Source organism: Antechinus flavipes, chromosome 2, assembly GCF_016432865.1.
Source record: "Antechinus flavipes isolate AdamAnt ecotype Samford, QLD, Australia chromosome 2, AdamAnt_v2, whole genome shotgun sequence".
Classification (NCBI taxonomy): domain Eukaryota; kingdom Metazoa; phylum Chordata; class Mammalia; order Dasyuromorphia; family Dasyuridae; genus Antechinus; species Antechinus flavipes.
The window spans coordinates 598,860,757-598,879,358 of record NC_067399.1 but is presented as its reverse complement, the minus strand read 5'-3'; the positions used below and the strand labels follow the sequence as shown (position 1 = coordinate 598,879,358).

Here is an 18,602-nt window from a genome sequence, read left to right as displayed (position 1 = left end):
CTACTTGTGTATCCATTCATTTATGATAATTTCTCCCCAACTTATTCCCTGTCCCAATGTATTTTTCTTTCTTCCTTATCTTTTCTGTTTTTCTTTTGGCTCTTTTAAACCCATCACAGAATAATGGAATTACTCCCATGCTCCCCTTGTCTATTTTGATGGTCTCTAGAGTTTGGGGGGGGTTACATATATCATCTCTCATAAACATTTTAATCTTAAGTCCTTTATGATTTTCTGTTTATATTTAACTTTTGTACTTCTTGACTTTTATGTTTGTGAAATTTTTTTTACTCAGCGCTGGTATTTTCATTAGAAGTGCTTAGAGGTTCTCTATATTGCATCAAAGATCCAGTTTTCCTTCTCTGTCAGAATTGTATTAAGTGTTTTGCAGATTGCAGAACAAGTTATTATTGACTGTAAACTTAGAATTCATTTTCCAAGCTCTTTGCTCTTTTAGAATGGTAGCTGCTAAATCATGTGATTTGTGATCATACAATCCTAACTGTGGCTTCTTGAAGTTCTTGAACTTTTTTCTTTCTGGTTACTTGCAGTATTTTATTCTTTGACTCTGAGCTCTGTTTTTTTTTTTTGTGTGTGTGTGTGTGTGTGTGTGTGTGTGTGTGTGTGTGTGTGTGTGTGTGTGTGTGAATATTCCTGGTGTTTTTTTCTCCCCTTCCCTGTAGGGGATTCTTTTAGGAGTGGATTTTGACATTGCTCTCCATTTTTATTCTGTGAGATGTAGAAATTTTTCTTATATGATTTCTAGAAATAAGGTGTGTAGGCTCTTTGCAGTCTTGGATTTCAGGTAATCCATTTCTTAATTTTTTTTCTTCTTCTTGATCTGTTTTGTAGATTATTTGTTTTTGCTGTGAAATACTTACTATATTCTTCTTCCCTACCATTCTTTTGAATTTGTTAAACTATTTCTTGATGTTTCATGGAGTCAGTTTTTCTTTGGTCAATTCTAATTTTTAGTGCTTTTTTTTTTTTGGATAAAGTTTTGTACCTCTTATTCCAAAAATTACAAAATTCCTTTTGGTCAGAGTCTTTTGCCCTGATTATTCCAATACACACGTCACTGGACAAGAGGTTAGAAACAATGTCCCCAACCCCAATTTGTATCTGTCCTGGGATCAGAACCACATAGCTGCTCTTTGCTTCCAAATTTGTTCTTTGCTTATTTTTAAGATGGGGCCTGCTAGCAGTTACTTTTGTTGCTGTGAGGTGCAGTTCCCCTCCCCTAAATCTGACTGTAACTGATGAGTGCTACTGAATGGGACCTGTTCATGCACCTTGTACTAATTCAAAGATCTCTTTCTATCTCCCCAAAAGAAAATAGCAGTAGAGCTTTCTCATGTTTAGTGGATACTTAATATTTATAGATTCTTTTCAAGTTACGATCACTTAACTTTTGAACTAATAGTTCAATGTGCTCAGTTACCTTTGCTCTTTTGCCCTAGGGAGCAACCAGCCTATCCTGGGTTAAAAAGTAGAACCTTAGTGGTTGATTAGTAGTAGTCCTAGAGATTCTATTCTCAACCATATTTGTGCAATATTCTTATCTAAAATTTACCTTGGGCTATTTTTTTTCCCCATATACATATATCCCTTTTAAACCCAATTCTTTTTCTTGTAACTCCTCCACTATTTTCTTAGCAAAATTGATTCTCTCTATGCCAGAGAAAATTGATAAAGCAATTCAGACAAAACATGAAAAGTAAATTATTTTTGAACTGTTAAATTTGAATACCCTAAAATTAGAAAGAATAAAAATCATTAAAAATATTTACATTTAAATATAATTCTTAGGTGGAAACAAATGGGAACAAGATGAATTGAAAAGATCAGCTACTCAATAGATTTTCCTTCTTTTTGCCTCTTGCTTGTTGAGGATAATTTTCTTCAAACTTATTACATGATGAAAAGCTATCTGACATGTGTAGGAACGGTTCTCTCAGCTATATAATGGGGCAAATTGTTTAGTGAGTAGAAAATACTGCAACTTAAGTGCTGTGATTTATTTAATGTTTTTACAAATGACATTGTATGTGTGTTTTCTGCTAATAAGAATTTGATTAACAATAAGAAAATCAAGAATTAGGTAAATTAAAATATTGGATTAATACCGTATAATTTCATGAATGTCAGTTTCACCATATTTTATAAGTAGTGAATTATATAAAGAAAAAGTATTCCAATATTTTAGAAAACAATACTTCTATATTGTACTGGTGAGGACACATTACAGTATTTGGAGTCATTGAACCTGAGTTCAAACGTTTTTCTACAGCTTATCACTGGTGTGACCTTGGTTCAATTTTTTTATTTTCTTCAAACATCACTTCACTTGTTTGTAAAAATGACTTAGATTTTCTGAGTTTTCTGCTAATATCTATAATACCTACATCCTTGTGAATTTCATTTCAAATTTTCCAGTATAGATACAACATATGGCATATTTTATACTACCCGCCATGTAATCGAATGAAACAGCACTTTTAATACCTCTTTAAACTGTAGCATTTAAACATAGAGATTGTCCTTAAGATCATTTAATCTACCTTTTTCTGTGGATAAGGAAACTTATTAGCTGCAGAAAATATGTCCTGATCAAGATCACAAACCAAACCAGAATTCTAATACATATTTTATGACTCCAAATACTGTGCTTTTCTCATGATGTAATATTTTCTCATGTGTACTATGTAAAGTAGTAGAAAGCTATTTTATATACTATGTCTTCAGATATTATTCTTGACTTACAGAGAAACACATATGTCGTGGCTTTTAATCTTACCTTAAAACCAAGACACAATGGATTGGAAATAGCTGTAGGGAGCTGAGGAAGCAAATTTAGATTAAAAAATATAATTGCTTAGGTCTGGGTCTGTTCAAGAATCTTTGCTGATTGTAAGCTTGTGAGTTTTAAATTTCTGAAGGAGAGCAAATAAAGTAAATGCAGTATGGTAAATCAGTGGTTATTTTAGGACATAAAAGAAAATTTTTAGAATGAGATTGATTTTACTGTAAAGGAAACATTTTATAAAGAACAACTGTTTTCTCTATTTTGAAAGACTATGGGATAAAACCATTTTTTATATATAGTGAAAGGCACACATACTGATGTAATATGAATAATTATAGAACTGATATAATTTGGGCTACAAATCTTAATAATTAAATCATGTCTGTTATTTGATGTCCAAATGAGCTGATTTCTTTGAGTTTGATAATAATTCTAATACTCAGAAGTCCAAATTCTAAAATATTGTCATTTATTGACCTTTTCAAAGGTCAGTACTTTTCAGAGGCTTTATCTTTGTGTTACTGAAGCAGTTTGCTTTCAATTTTATTAATTTGAAGGAATATGAAAATGAAAAGTAAAACTAGAAGCAACATATATAATTGTATAATCATTGCTGCTTTTAAAAAAATCTTATAAATTTGTGTGTGTGTATATACGTATGCACATATACACAAATCTAGGATATAATTTTAAACTTATATTGTGATGTCAGTATAAAGGACAGAGCTACAGTTAATTCTTTTATAATAAATTGCTTCATGTAAAATGAGAGGAAAAATATGAGATAATTAATATGCTTTATTTTGTGATAGTCAAGTGCAGAGTAGTAATTAAGAATATTAGCTAGAAAACTTTAGTTTAAAAAATCAGCTTATTAAAATTAACATTTATTTTTGTGAACTTTAATTAAAATCCATTGTGTTGCTTTGAAAATGTGATAAAATTTTTCTTTTGCCAGGAAGGCATTCTTGATGGCCTCCTTGGCTTCCATTTTTTAACACTTGGGATTCATAGGTAGTATCTTGGAAGATGGGTTAAAAAACAGATTTCATAGGTAAATGATGTGGCTAATTTTTACAAAATGTAGCCATTTCAATAGATTAATAATGTTTTATTGTAGAAAGATGTTAAGAACTTATTTTTTATTTTTATTTTTTGCTGAGGCAATTGGGATTAAGTGACTTGCCCAGGATCACATGGCTAGGAAGTGTTAAGTATCTGAGGTCGGATTTGAACTCAGGTCCTCCTGACTTTAGGGCTGGTGTTCTATTCACTGTACCACCTAGCTGCCTCTAGGAACTTATTTTTATATCTTCATATTCTTATTCTGTTTACATTTTTTTCTTTTTCTTTTTTCTGAAACTTAAAATTTGCTAATGTTTTTGGACATTGGGTACTACTATGAAAAACAATATTGCTTAAAATTAAACTTGTGCCAATTTTTCAAATACTTCATTTCAGAAGAAAAATAAATGCTTTTATTTTTGTTAGGAAAACTTGCTTTTTGAAATAATGATTTGAGATCATGTATAATGTATTGATGTAATACACAAAAATATGTATAAAATGACCTTTCATGGAAATAGTTGCAGATTATGGATTAATATCCGTTTCTGAGTTTGAAGCGGAAGTGACATCCTATGAAGAACTTAATTAAAACTCTTCAAATTAAATCTTTAGTTTTGTTCATTTTTTATTAACTAGTGTTAATTAGTTTTTGTTAATATTGTTTTTTTTCTATTAATTAGTGATTTGTTATTTAGTGATTTGAATGCAAAGTTATGGAAATAGGTAAAGCTACTGAGAAATATATCAGGAAGATGATCAGAAATAGGGTTAGAAGAGACCTAAAGGCTCATTAATAGAAACTTTATGACTATATCATGACTATTTCCCTCAAAACAGAGAATTAGCAGGTACAACCCATGATTAGCACTAAATAATACCACAAAAAATGAAATTGATAACATTTTAATACACAGGAGAAATCTTTTTTGATTTGTTTGGCTGTTTGGAGGTAATTGGGCTAATGTCTTTTTAGAACAAAAATTTTAGAAAAAATAATAGAAAAACATGACATGCACTTGAAAGAATTCATTCTTATACTAAATTTATAATGAAAAATAAATAAATGAACAGCAGAAATGACATTGACAACACATCTAATTTTACATAGATATTAACTCACCCATAACTTAGAGCTTTAAGTCTTAAAAAGTCATTTAAAAAACTCCACTTTTAAAAAATCTTCCTAGTAGAGAGAAATGTAATCAGAGATAACATCAGCTTAGAATATAAACTTATTTCATAATATTTTTACAGATAATGATGTATTTCATGAATACTAAATAGAATAAATACAAAAAAATTATTACTTTACAAATAATGATATTGGTTAATTATAAATAGTTACCTCATGAAGCGGTGGAAAATAAGATCAGTGGCAAAAAATCCAGGAAAGCAAAGGCAACCTGAGGTACATAAAGAGGCAAATGGAAAATGGACAACAATTAGAAGAAGAAAAAAAAAGGGGGGAGGTAAAACGGCAAAAATTTTTACAATTTTTACAGTCAAGGAATAAAGCCACCGCCACTGGAATTCCAGTATAATGCCATATTACTTATAGAAGGTATCCCTGACAAGAACAAAGATGGGAAAACATCCAGTTAGTAGGATCAAGTTATACATAGATGACAGGCATTGAAGTTTCCATTCACTTGGTATTTGAAGGAAAGAATATTTTCTTCTTGATAGTAATAAAAAAAAATTTCTACACCTTTCTACACCTAGTAGAAAATTTTTTTTATTAATATCAAGAAGAAAATATCAAATCACTTGGCAACCAAGAGAATATTAACAACTATTATTGTTTTATCATTCTACAAAAACTTTGAGGATCATATGCCAAAGATATCATGAATTTCATTGATTGAGTGTTAGGGCACAGACAGACTTTCACAAATTCTACTCTGAACCACATCTTTATCATTCATTTTTATGGATTTGCCTGAATGGTGTAGAAAATACAAGATTCCACTGTAGTTTTTATTGATAATGAAAAGGCTTTTAATTCAGCAGAACAAAATAACACTAAATATCCTCTTCCAGTAATTATATAACGTAAACTTTTCAGATTTCTTGAAAGGCATAGTAATAGAAATAACTACTGACTTTCATTTTGAGCAAAAATATCAGGTAAAACATAGAATAGGGAATAGATGTATTCCTATCAAAGATAGTTGATACTGTGCTTGAGGAAATGTAATACAGGATTTGAAAAGGGATTCCTTGTGATGGTGAGATTCTCTACATGTTTTTGTTTGTAAATTGTATTATGCTGCTTTCTTCAATTTCAGGAACACTCCAAAGCTTCTTTGAAGATAATTTGTCCTGGTTGCCTATACAAGAAAGACTAAGTAGATAAAAAATGTTTAGATTGACTTTTTGTTGCTTTCTTTAACTTAGCACTAGGTAGCACTTCAGCACTATACTGGGGAGTCATTTCAAATAGAGAAATTGCCATAAAAAAAAAGCACAAACATTTTGAAACATGGCACTGAATAAATTGTAAAAAGAACACTTATTTACAGTATGAGAGTTAAAACAAGAAAAAAATGTTGCCTTATTAATCTCAATATATCTACCTTGTACATCAAGTAACTTAAACTTTTTTGTTTCACTGGGTGTAACTGGAAGCACTATTTTGATTTTAAGATTACAAATTGTTATGAGTAAATGAATTTGCAAATAAAGGAATCTGCAAATAATGAAGATCAGCTATGCTTAGTAATCGTTGATACATGAAGTTTTTGTCTTAACTCTTGCTTTCACAATACTAGCTGGTTACTCTTTAATTTTTCAACTGTATGGCATAATTATTAATGAATAATTTATTAAACTTTTGTATTATTTGTAGAAGAATAGGTCTGTTCCAAGAAAAATTGCTTTGTTTGTACAACTAGATGGTCTGATACATTTATAAAAATATGAGACAAAGTTCTCAGCTGAGGTGTTCAGAGAGGGAGATATGGAAGATTTACTCTGGTGAGTGGGATAATAGATTAATTAGGTAGGTGTAAAAGGATTATTTAGCATCAATAAAGGCCAACTTGGGGTTATGTAACATTAATTTGTAGTGGACCCAGTGAGGATAGATGTGTGATTTTTCTCCACCTTCATTTTATAGCATGTCTATAGGAGCAAAAGAAATGCTGGGAATGATCTAAAGTTGAAGTTTGGCAAAGTATAGTTGGCAATATTATAAGAGGACTCAAGAAAAAGCATAGAGTTGAATTGATTCATCAAAAGGGATTAAGATGAGGAAAGGAGAATATATCTAATTCAGGGGGAATGACTTGGGAGAGAACTGAGGGATACTGTTGATGAACTTATATTCTCATGGGAAAGACAAGTATGTGTGGATGAAAAAAAACCAGCATAAATTCAAATATAAATAAAGTACTTAGGGAGGCAAGGTAGAAACAGTCAGGGACATTAGGAAAGGCTTCATGAAAATGGTGCTTGAACTGTATTTTAAAAGAATAAGGAACTCTGAGGCAGAGCAAAGGTAGGAAGTACATTCTAGGGGATGATCCAGTTAGTGAGTTCATCAAAGAGATCTCAGTAATAATACCTTTCCATTTTTCATTTTATCTTAGAATCTCTAGTTTGTTCATTGCTTAAACTTTGAGATTTGTATAGGAAGTCATGGGTTTTACTACTTAAAATTCTTTTTTGGATTTTATTCCTGTGAATTTCTGAGTGTCACAATCGTTCTTCCCTCTGAAATCTAGATTGTCTAATTTAGGTGATATACATAAGCAGTCTTAATCATTCTTTTTAGTTTAAAGGTCTTTTGATTAGGTTTGCAAAGTCACTTGGCAAATTCTTTGTTAGGTTGTCTCTGGCCAGAAATCTGTTAGTCTTAAGCTGGAAATTATAGCCTGGAAATCCAAATGCCATTATCAGATGTAACTTTCTTAGTTAACTATTGATTTTCCAAATATAATTTTTTTTTCTTTTCTCTATCTTTTCCTTTCTTCCCTGTCTTTTTATATAAGTAGTATTTTATTTTTTCAATTACATGTAATGATAGTCTTCCACATTCATTTTTTATAAGATTTTGAATTCTAAATTTTTCTCCCTTCCTTTTTCCTCCTCTCCCCCAAGTCAGCAAGTAATCCGATACAGGTTTGTATCTCTTGTTTCAATGGATGACATTGAGGAAAATATAATCTGTGTCCCATGATCTTCAATTTCTTGGCTGAGGTGTCATGATAGTAGTGTATTTTGATTAATACTATTATGGTAGAATTATCAGAAATGCGTGGTTTATCTGTTTTGCTAAGTTTTAGATGGTTCTGTTTGTCTTGGATATCAGCTTTAAAAAGGGGAATATCTTTTATTGTTATATACTTAAATTGCTGTCTCAATGTCTGTGAATAGGGAAATTATCAACTACTACTAATTCTTCTTCTTAGTGGGTGATCTTTTATCCTGAAAGCTTTTGTGACTATCATTCTTAGGAGGACAAATAACTTTTATTCCTTAGAACTTCGAGATCTCTCCTTTTCAAGAAGAGTTCTAAAATTTCCTTTTAAGCTTAAAAATTTTACAGCTGTCCTTTTCCTATCTTTTGTCCTCTTTGTAATATTCTTCTACCATCCATCATTGTGAAAAGGGTCAGATCTTTCCTTCTTCATTTCAGATACTTTTTTTTTCCCTGCATCGAATCCCTCCTCATTTTTATCTTAGGAAACTCACATTCTCCCTAACAATTTACAAGTCCAGGAAGTAGCTCAAACTACATGTTGAACACAGCAGAATAAAACTATAAAAATAATTAGTGCAAGTCGCCACACACTTTCCCCCATTTTCTGTTGCCTTGAGATTTTTTCAGCCCTTTCCTTTATTGTAGTTTAATCCTAAGCATCTGCCTAAAATTTATTATGGACCTCATGCAAATTCCTTTGTCTGAACTCCAAAGTAAAACCTGCCTCCTTTTGACTTCTCCAATCTATTGATTGTTAACAATTTGCCTCACTGGCCATTTTGCCAATTTGTATTCTTTAATTATATTTTATTCTGTTTTTATTTGCCTTTATTTATACTTATTGACAGCTACGTGGCATAATGGATAGAATGCTAGAAATAGAGTTAGGAAGTTGAATTCAAATCTCGATTTAGACACTTGGCTAACCTTGTGATCCTGCGCAAGTCATTTGATTTCTTCATCAGCTTCAGTTTTCTTATCTTTAAAATGGGGATAAATAATAATAGAATCCATCTTCCAGATTTGGTGTGAGGATGAAATTAGATAAAATTTATCAAGTTCTTTGTTCTTTATAGTGATATTTATGTGTTAGCTATTATCATTGTTGTCTGTTCCTTTCTTAGTATCTTTGATTCTATCTCATTGGGTTTTATTCTCCTCCTTGACTGTTTAGTTCTCTTTAATTTTCCTTGATTTTATTTTTCTAGCAATATATAGATCTAATGTGAACCAACTACTATCTGATTCTGGGGGATTGTCCTTTAAATTTTTTCCAAATTTCTATTTACTGAATTCAACCTACTACTGTTTCATTATTTCAGATCTTTCTAAATCACTTATACAGTTTTCATTAAGTTAAACGTTTTTGTGTTTTTTTTTCCCTTTTCTTCAACCTGTCTCTTACAGAAACTAGATTAAGAAAGTAATTGAAAAATTCAGCATGATCATTTTGGAGTTGCTTGTCTGTCTCTGCAACATTTTTGTTTTCTTCTGAACATTTTTTAAAAGTTTCATTGATTTTCTTATTCCTTTTTTTTTTTTTTAAGTAGTATCACTGTCACATCCCCATTGTGTGTGAATGGTCTCCTTTCTCCTCCCTTCCCAGCTCCCCCAACTTCAAACTGAGCTATCAAAGTTGTCTTCGTGAAGGTCAGGTTCTGTGTGGCACATCTATGCGCCTTTCTCCTCCTCCTTTCTGTACATTTCTTTGGCTCCCTATTAAATTACTACCAAATATAAAATCCAGTTTGACTAGTAAGCCCATTCCTACTTTTTTAGTCTTCTTACTCCCATAGTGCCTTTTTTCTGAAATTACCTCCAGTTTATCCTGTATTTATCTTGAATGCACATAGACATTTGCATATTGTCTCCCCCATTAGATTGTGAGCTCCTTAAGGACAGGAACTATTTTTATCTTTATTTATATCACTGGTGCCTAAGAGTGCCAGACACATAGTAAATGCTTAATCAGTCAATCTTTTTTTTTTTTTTTTAATATTATTTCATCTTTCTAATTAAAAAAAAAATTTTTTTTACAAGCTTTTTATTTACAAGTTATATGCATGGGTAATTTTACAGCATTGACAATTGCCAAACCTTGTGTTCCAATTTTTCTCCTCCTTTCCCTCACCCCCTCCCCCAGATGGCAGGTTTACCAATACATGTTAAATATGTTAAAGTAGAAATTAAATACAATATTAGTATACATGTCCAAACTGTTATTTTGCTGTTTAAAAAGAATCAGACTTTGAAATAGTGTACAGTTAGCCTGTGAAGGAAATCAAAAATGCAGGCACACCAAGGTAGAGGGATTGGGAATTCTATGTAGTGGTTCATAGTCATCTCCCAGAGTTCTTTCGCTGGATGTAGCTGGTTCAATTCTTTACTGCTCTATTGGAACTGATTTGGTTCATCTCATTGTTGAAGAGGGCCAGGTCCATCAGAATTGATCATCATATAATATTGTTGTAATCAGTCAATCTTGACTTGACTCCAGATTAATTGTTCTCCGCCCCGCCCCCCCCTCCAGTTTTATAATAGCAGTTTAAATGGCATAGCAATGGATTTGCAGATTAATTTAGGTAGTGTCATTTTTATTATATTGATAAAGCCCAACCAGGCATGAGCAGTTAATATTGTTTTGATTATTTAAAAATGTTTTAAGAGTATGAGTTATATTTTTATATAAATTATACATAAATTTTTTATAAATCCTGTATGTGTCTTGGTAGATGAATTCTCAGGTATTTTGCATATTTTGTATTTGTTTAGAATGGAACTTTTCATTCTGTTTCTTGCTACAGGATTTGTTGGTGATATACAGAAAAATTGGTGATTTGTATGGATTTATTTTATATCCTGCTATTGTGAAGTTAGGAATGATTGCTATTAATTTTTAGTTGAATCTCTGGTGAAATTAAACCATTATCATCTGTTATTTTTTTCCTGTGTCCAAAAATGTATTGTCCTAAATTCTTTTCTAAAACTACCATCAAATTATAGAATTGGATTAAGTTTTATTTTATTGCTGATCATCTTATTGGAAAAGCTTTTACTTGTCACGCGTCCACTTGTGCCTATAATTTTTAATGTTTTTAACAGAAATGGATGTTTTAAGCAAAAGCTTTTTCTACCTTTAATTATATAATCATATAATTTTTATTGTTTTTTAGATAGCTAGGTGACGCAGTGGATAGAGTGCTGGACTTGGAGTCAGGAAAACGTGAGTTCAAATCCAGCCTCAGAGATTTATTAGCTGTATGACCCTGGGCAAGTCACTTAAAATGTCTGCCTCAGTTTCCTCATCTGTAAAATGGGGATAATAATAACATTTATCTCCTAGGGTTACTATGATCAAGTGAGTTATATGTGTAAAAAGCACTTTCCAAACTTGAGAGTGGTGTATAAATATGATCTTTAAAAAAAATTAATATATAATATAATATACTGTTTACACACACACACACACACACACACACACACACACACACACACAATATTTCTCTAATCATGAACCAGCCCTGAATTCTTAGCTATTAAATGCATTTTGGTTATAGCATATAATATTTAAAATACACTATAGCCTTTTAAAAAACATTTTATTTAGTTTTTTTCTGTTGATATTATTTAGTATTATTTTCTATTTTCCTTCTGTTTTTATTTTACTAATTTGTCAAGATTATTTTTTTTTCATAGAAGAAATTTATGACCCTCTTTTTGCTTTGTTTTAGCAAAAAATTTGACTCATTAGAATTTTTCTTTGATTATTTGATATAATTCCTTGGTGAAGCTATCTGGTCCCAGGTTTTTTCTTTGGGAGTTCATTTTCTTTTTCTGACAATAGATTAATAATACATTGTCTATTTTTATTTCTGATAATCTTTGTATTTTATATTTTTTAAAATGATCTGCTTTATAGGTATCAACTTTAGTCCCTTCTGATTGCTCAGAAGTTACCCTTTTTGGTTTTTCTTTATTCTTGTGTTTGCATTTGAGATTATGCTCTCTCCTATAAGGTAAATTATTCATGGGTGTAAGCAAAAAGTTTTACAAAGTAAAAACTGGGGATATCAAAAGAGGCAAAGGATGCTTCAGTTCCTGGTTTGAGATTTGGGGCTAAGGTCAGATTCCACTTCATACTACTATCTCCCCAACATACTTTTAATTTAATAGACTTGTTTGTTCCTGTCCCATAACTAATGCTGATGCTTCTTACAAGACCCTTCTCGGGCTTACTGACCTAGCTTAGATGGTGCAGTGGATAGAGCCCTGGGCTTGGAATCAGAAAGGCCTGAGCTCAAATAGGACATCAGACACTCTACCAGTTCTGTGATCCTTGGCAAGTCACTTAACCTCTCTTTAACTCAGTTTCCTTCTTTGTAATATGATGAAAATAATAGCTTGTACTTCATAAGAGTTTTTCTAAGAATTAAATGAGATAATATTTGTAAAGCATATAGTAGTACAGTGCTTATTACACAGTAGGCGCAATTTAATGTAGTAATGCTAATAATTCAGTTATATTGTCAATTATTATTATTACTGTTCTTTCTTTTTGTATAGACTGAATGGAAGAGTTTACTGTTTTTTGTCCTGGGAATCTTAATCATTACTTAGAGAGAGAGAGAAAGAGAGAGAGAGAGAGAGAGAGAGAGAGAGAGAGAGAGAGAGAGAGAGAGAGAGAGAGAGAGAGAGATGTGTGTATGTATGTATCAGGGAGCTGGGTTTGTTTTTAGGTACTTTTTAGAATTAAAGAATGTTAGCAAGGGAAAGTATTTCAAAGGCCATTTCATCTAATCTTTATATGTTTTAAAGATGCAGAAACAAAAGTATGTTTGTTTCTTTAGCTTTAATTTGATTACTTATTAAGCCCCTTCATTTATTTTTGTAAGATATTCTGTCCTTAGTTTTTTGGAGATTGCTAAATAGTTTTTAATTAGAAGCTGTTAACCTTTTTTTTTTTCCTTTTTATTTTTGTTCAATTTTAGTATGTAAACTCAATATATTCTGCTTGAGTAGTTTTTTTTAAGTTGTAACAAGCAAATTCCATTTTCTTTTTATTCTTTTGTTTTTACATCATTGTTATTTTTTATTTAATATATGTTTCCTCACCAAGACTATCATATATTATACTATGGTACTAAGAAGAGGAGTTTAGTAGAACTAACAAATAATTAATTCTTAGTATGTTTGATATTCCACATCCATAATCCTCTGAAGTTGCAAAGTAAAGGGTTCAAGCTTATTTTCATTATAGTGTTTGATTTCTATTTTAATTGTTCTTTCTGTTTAAATTATGTTGCTGTAGCTAATATTCTTGGTTCTTTTCACTTTATTTCAGTTCATAGAAGTTTTAACATTCATTCTTCTTTTCTGACATTGGAATATCCCTTCACGTTTGCATATCATCGCAATTTGTTTATTTTCAGTTGATGGCATCTATTTTGCTTTTCGTTCTTTCTGCTACTATAAAAAATGATTCTTTGAATATTTTATTGTCCATTAGACTTAAATTTTGCTTGTTCAGAGTAAATATGTTTAAGAGTAGAATTTCTGGGACATTTTAGTTGCTTATAATTTTGATGTGCTTCTAGAATAGATGGATAAATTCATAATGTCACTAGTAGTGTATTTATGTTCCTATCTTTCAGTAATTCTTCCCACTTAGACTATTATTTCTTGTTGCTTTTGCTAATTTTCTGGGATTAAAGTAAAACCTCAGAGGTACTCTGATTGTTACAAAACACTAATTGGAGGAATAAAAATCTTGTGTTGCAACCTTATATTCTTTTGAGAATGATTTCTTCATATCTTTTGTTTATCTACTGGGGAATAACTTTTTGTCTTCCATACATCTTTGTTATCAGGTGCTTATGAAATCCTTATGCAAAAAAATCCTCCCTCCCCCCAATATTTTCTGTATTCTGGTTGCATTGAGTTTTGTTACTGTAAAATTTTACTTAAATAAAATTTATCTTATTTGTTTAGTACTTAATACCTTTGCTTTTACATATCTCATTTGATTCATGTAACTGTCTTGTGAGTCAGATAGTACAAAGGATGTGCCTTAACCCATATCATACAACTAATAAGTGAAGGAGACAAGACTGCAAATAGTTAATTCCCAGAAAGAGACTGTGGTATTGTAGTGAAAACCTAGACCTGGGTTTTGAATACCATTTTAGATAGCTGTGAGACTCTGCCCAAACAGAGTCTTTTTGAACCACATTTCCTCATCTGTAAAAGAAAAATAAAAGCATCTTCTTCATAGCATTGTTAGGAAAATTAATTGAAAATAATTATGAAAAGTACTTAGCACAATCTTATGGTGTTACATAAATAAATATGAGCTGCTATATTACTATTATAAAGAGTTCAAGGTTTCTTTATGAAGGAGATTAATGAAAAAAAGATATTTGGGTTCTTTGATCAAATGAAGAAAATAATATATATATATTCTACTTTACACAGCTAATCTCACTTTGTATGAATGTTTTGTGGTTGAAAGGGCTAATGAGGAAAGGGCCCTTGGTGATCCTCTAAGTCAGGTGGCATCAGCCTGGCATTGCTGTGCTTTCTGTTTCTTTATTTATAAAATAATGACAGATGCCATTTCTTCAAAGTAACCTATTGAGTTAGGGAGTTAAGGAGATGATTCTCATTCTTATAGAAATAAGGACATTGAGACTCAGGTGAAGTATCTTTGTACCAAGAGTTGCACAGGCTAGTGTCAGATGTTAAGACTGCTCTAGCTTCTTAGAGAACTTTATGAAAATGTATATGTAAGTATTTGGATTATATTTAGAGAAAATGTAAAATGCAAGGTGGCATTGGTGTTATTTCACAGGTAGGCTTATGACTTGAAATTTCATATTGTATGGAGTCTCCTAAACTTCTTCACATTTGATTTTTCTGCCCTGCATTGGGCAAAATGAGCTGCTGAATATAGTATTGCAGTTCAGTAATAACGGAACTCTTAAGCATTATTTTATTTAAACATTAATAAATGTTGTCGATTAGGAAGAAGTCAAATTTTGAATGAACCTTTTTAACATCATATATATGTTTAAGGTCTCTTAACCAAACTATAAAATTTGTCACAGATTTAATAGAAAAGAGTTCTAATGTTTGTTCTAATGTTTATAATCTTCAAAACTAAAGTTTCACTTCATTCAACTATTAGGTTACAGTACCATTTTACCTTTGTTACTTTACAAATCATGGTAAGAGGTCAGCTTGTATCTATAATCTTAATGCTTTTTTCATCTAGGTTTTTACTTAATGTCTGGGCCAGAAAAAAGATCACATTTTTTTATTGCTTCCTACAGGCCAGCCCTCCAGAACTCTATATTGAAAGATTTAACTTAGCACTTGGACAATATATGGGAGCATTGCAGAGCATTGTGCCTCTTTTCATATATATGGTAAGTTTAGGCATTTAAAAAAAATAAAGGACCCTGAGGAAAAGATATAAATTAGAACCATAATCTGTTCAGTGAGAGGAGTACCTTTTCCTTTGAGCTGTTCGTGGTGTTTTCTCTCTTTTTTTTTCACCCCTGTTTGGAAATTGCTAATATAACAACTTTAGAATTTAGAACAAACCACTTGATAATCAGGTAACAACTCTTGAATATCCTTAAAAATCCTGATTTTCTTAAGAAGCTTATAGTCTAGTTAAGGAGATGAGATTTGTAGATTAACTAATGATACCAGCAGCAGATGCTAACTATCAAGTGAGGGGTATAATCTTAATTGCTGTAAAGTAAGGGAATTTAATATATTGTTTCAGTCCTATTGATTTTTGGGTCATAGCTACATCTTTTTCTTGATTATATTTTGTAGTGTTGGGACCTTATTCATTGAAGTGGCATTGTCAACATGATTTGGGCAGCAAGATACTCTAATTAACCAACTACTTAGGCAGATAAAAATATATATACCACATGTATAATATAACTTTTAAAAAGAACTTTAGAAGATATGTGACCAATTTACAGCTATTATTGATTTAGTGAATGTTTTTATGAGTTATAGTTGTTTATGTCATGAATTTGTTTTCTGATTAAATAAAATAGACAAACATAAATTACTGTATTTTAAGTAAGTAAAAAATTACTGTATTTTAAGTGTATTAAAAGCACATAGCATTTAAGCTATGGTGGCTCATAGAGCTTTGTTAATAGAATGTTGAGACAAACTAGTGTTGTCTTTCCTTTATAAGAAGTTGAGTCAAATAATTAAAAACTTCAAATTTTTAAAAAGTTCTCTTTTTTCAGACTATAAAGATGTATTTATTCATTCCTGTTAATGGATATGTTATTAACTATTTTCTATGTGAATGATTGTAGAGTAGTTATCTCTTAGTAGAATGTCAGTCTTGGGGAGAAAAGATATAGCAGCTATTTTTTGTTGTTTAAGGATCTTGGAACCTCATTTAGGAAAATTAGTTATTTTGGGATATAGTTAATGTTTTTTTTCTTTTTTAAACAATGCTAATAATAACTTTTTATTTTTCAAAATACATGCAAAGATAGTTTTTAACATTCACTCTTTTTTTAAATTGTAGCTTTTTATTTACAAGCTATATATGCATGGGTAATTTTTTAGTATTGACCCTTGCAAAACCTTTTGTTCCAATTTTTCCCCTCCTTCCCTCCTCCTCCAGATGACAGATAATAGATGTTAAATACAATAGATGTTAAATACAATGTGTATATACATGGGATATAGTTAATATTGATAGAGTAATAATACCCTCTTGATAAGAAAATATTTTTATTTCCATAAATTAAAACTTGCTATCTCTTGTGCTTTCATCAAAGAGAGTGCATATCAGAAATAGATTGTAGGGCTAGAGGGTATTTCTGGGTGAGAGAATTAAGAGTGAATAGTTGTTACAACTTAATTTTGAACTCTATTATATACATAAATGATAATAATAGGAATTAAGAATATAATGTGGTAATTTACAACTTTAAGATCTGTCTGTGATCCAAGAGCATACAAGTAATATCTTGCTTTTTAAAAATGTGAATTGAAGTTTTATACTTATTGTTTTTATTTTGATGAAGGAAGGCTTAGTATCTTTCTCAGGGTATGTTCTATAAATACTTCATTATGCTTATTATTTCATTGATATGTGTAATCCTTCCAATGTTGCAAATTTCAACTCTTCTGTCCTTCTGAAACTGAATGATTCTTGTCCATGTCTTCATGTAAAATTTCAATACAGTGGGAGGGGGTGTTCATCCACAGTCTTGAGGGCTATCTTTTTGACCACTTAGTATTATTTTATGGCGTTCCAGTGAAGTTCATGGCCTGACTCATGGCTGTCCCTTGCAAATCTTGATAGTGACTGAAACATTCCCTTTTCCCGTCATATCTCTTTAATATTTTCCATTTCCATGTGTTTTGTGCATAGAGAACCTAATATTGTAAACACTTAAATTATTCTATAGAATATAATTGGGAAAACTTTTTTGTTAGGGCATAGACTTCAATAATTTTATAACTTTTCTGTTAAAATTAGAATATTGTATTCCTATTAATTTGTAGTGACATCAAAGTTTAGTGCCTTAAAAGATAGAATTTTAATTGTATAATAACCCAGAAGTGAAAATAAATCATATATATTGAAGTGATTTTCCTTTGGAAATTCTATAAATAAAATTTCTTATTGTTAACACACATTAATATCACAGATACCTTGTTTAACTTGAAAGGATGAAAATGCTCATACAATTAAATAATTTTTTTCTTCAAATATTTATTGAAACAGCAATAAAATTTTTCTCTATGATTAATTTGGAAATGTTTTACATGATTGCATATGTAATCTGATTGCTTATTGTATTAGGGAGGGTAGAAGAGGAGGAGAGAGGAAGGATGGAATTTTAGAATTCAAAATTTTAAATGAAAATGTTCAAAAATTAGGGGAAAATATTTCTGTTAATTTAATTCTAAAAATCATCCCTATTGCTTCATCAACTTTATATTTCTGGAAATGATTATTCCATAACATATATGGAACTTGTTCTACCATTCTCAATTTATGGGCATCCTGTCAGATTCCTATTCTTTGCTACTTCAGAAAGAACTGTCACTATTTTTGTACATTCTTTATAATTTGTTTTGCTTAGTACTCAGTTGTTCCCTTCATTTACCTTTCTTTTAAATCTCCCTCCCATCTTCTCCCTTTTCTCTCCTGTTTTCTTGTTGAATAAAATGTATTTTTGTGCTGTGTATATCTGAGTAAACATTTGCATGTAAATTATATATTCTTTCTTCTTTTGTTCAGTTCACATGAGAGTAAAGTTCAGGAGTTAGATGTTTCCCCATTTCCTCCTCATTTATATAGATAATCTACTTGCACATCCTGATTATGTGAGATGATTTTTCATAATCTTCCTTTCCTTTTCTCTCCAGTGTGGTCCTCTTCACCTTTCTTGCTTTTCCTTTCTTAATATCAAGACAAAACAGAGCCACTTTTAGGTCGTGTCTAATTGGACTTTATATCTGAGATCT

General features: G+C 30.8%; 1 protein-coding gene across 1 annotated transcript in view; it reads left to right on the top strand.

Moving 5' to 3' along the window:
- Positions 1-18,602, top strand: part of CACUL1 (CDK2 associated cullin domain 1) — an 80,107-nt gene that overhangs the window by 30,718 nt on the left and 30,787 nt on the right. The window contains exon 4 of the mRNA XM_051981525.1: positions 15,407-15,502. Coding sequence (XP_051837485.1) covers positions 15,407-15,502 — 96 coding nt within the window. The remainder of the gene's footprint in view (positions 1-15,406; positions 15,503-18,602) is intronic.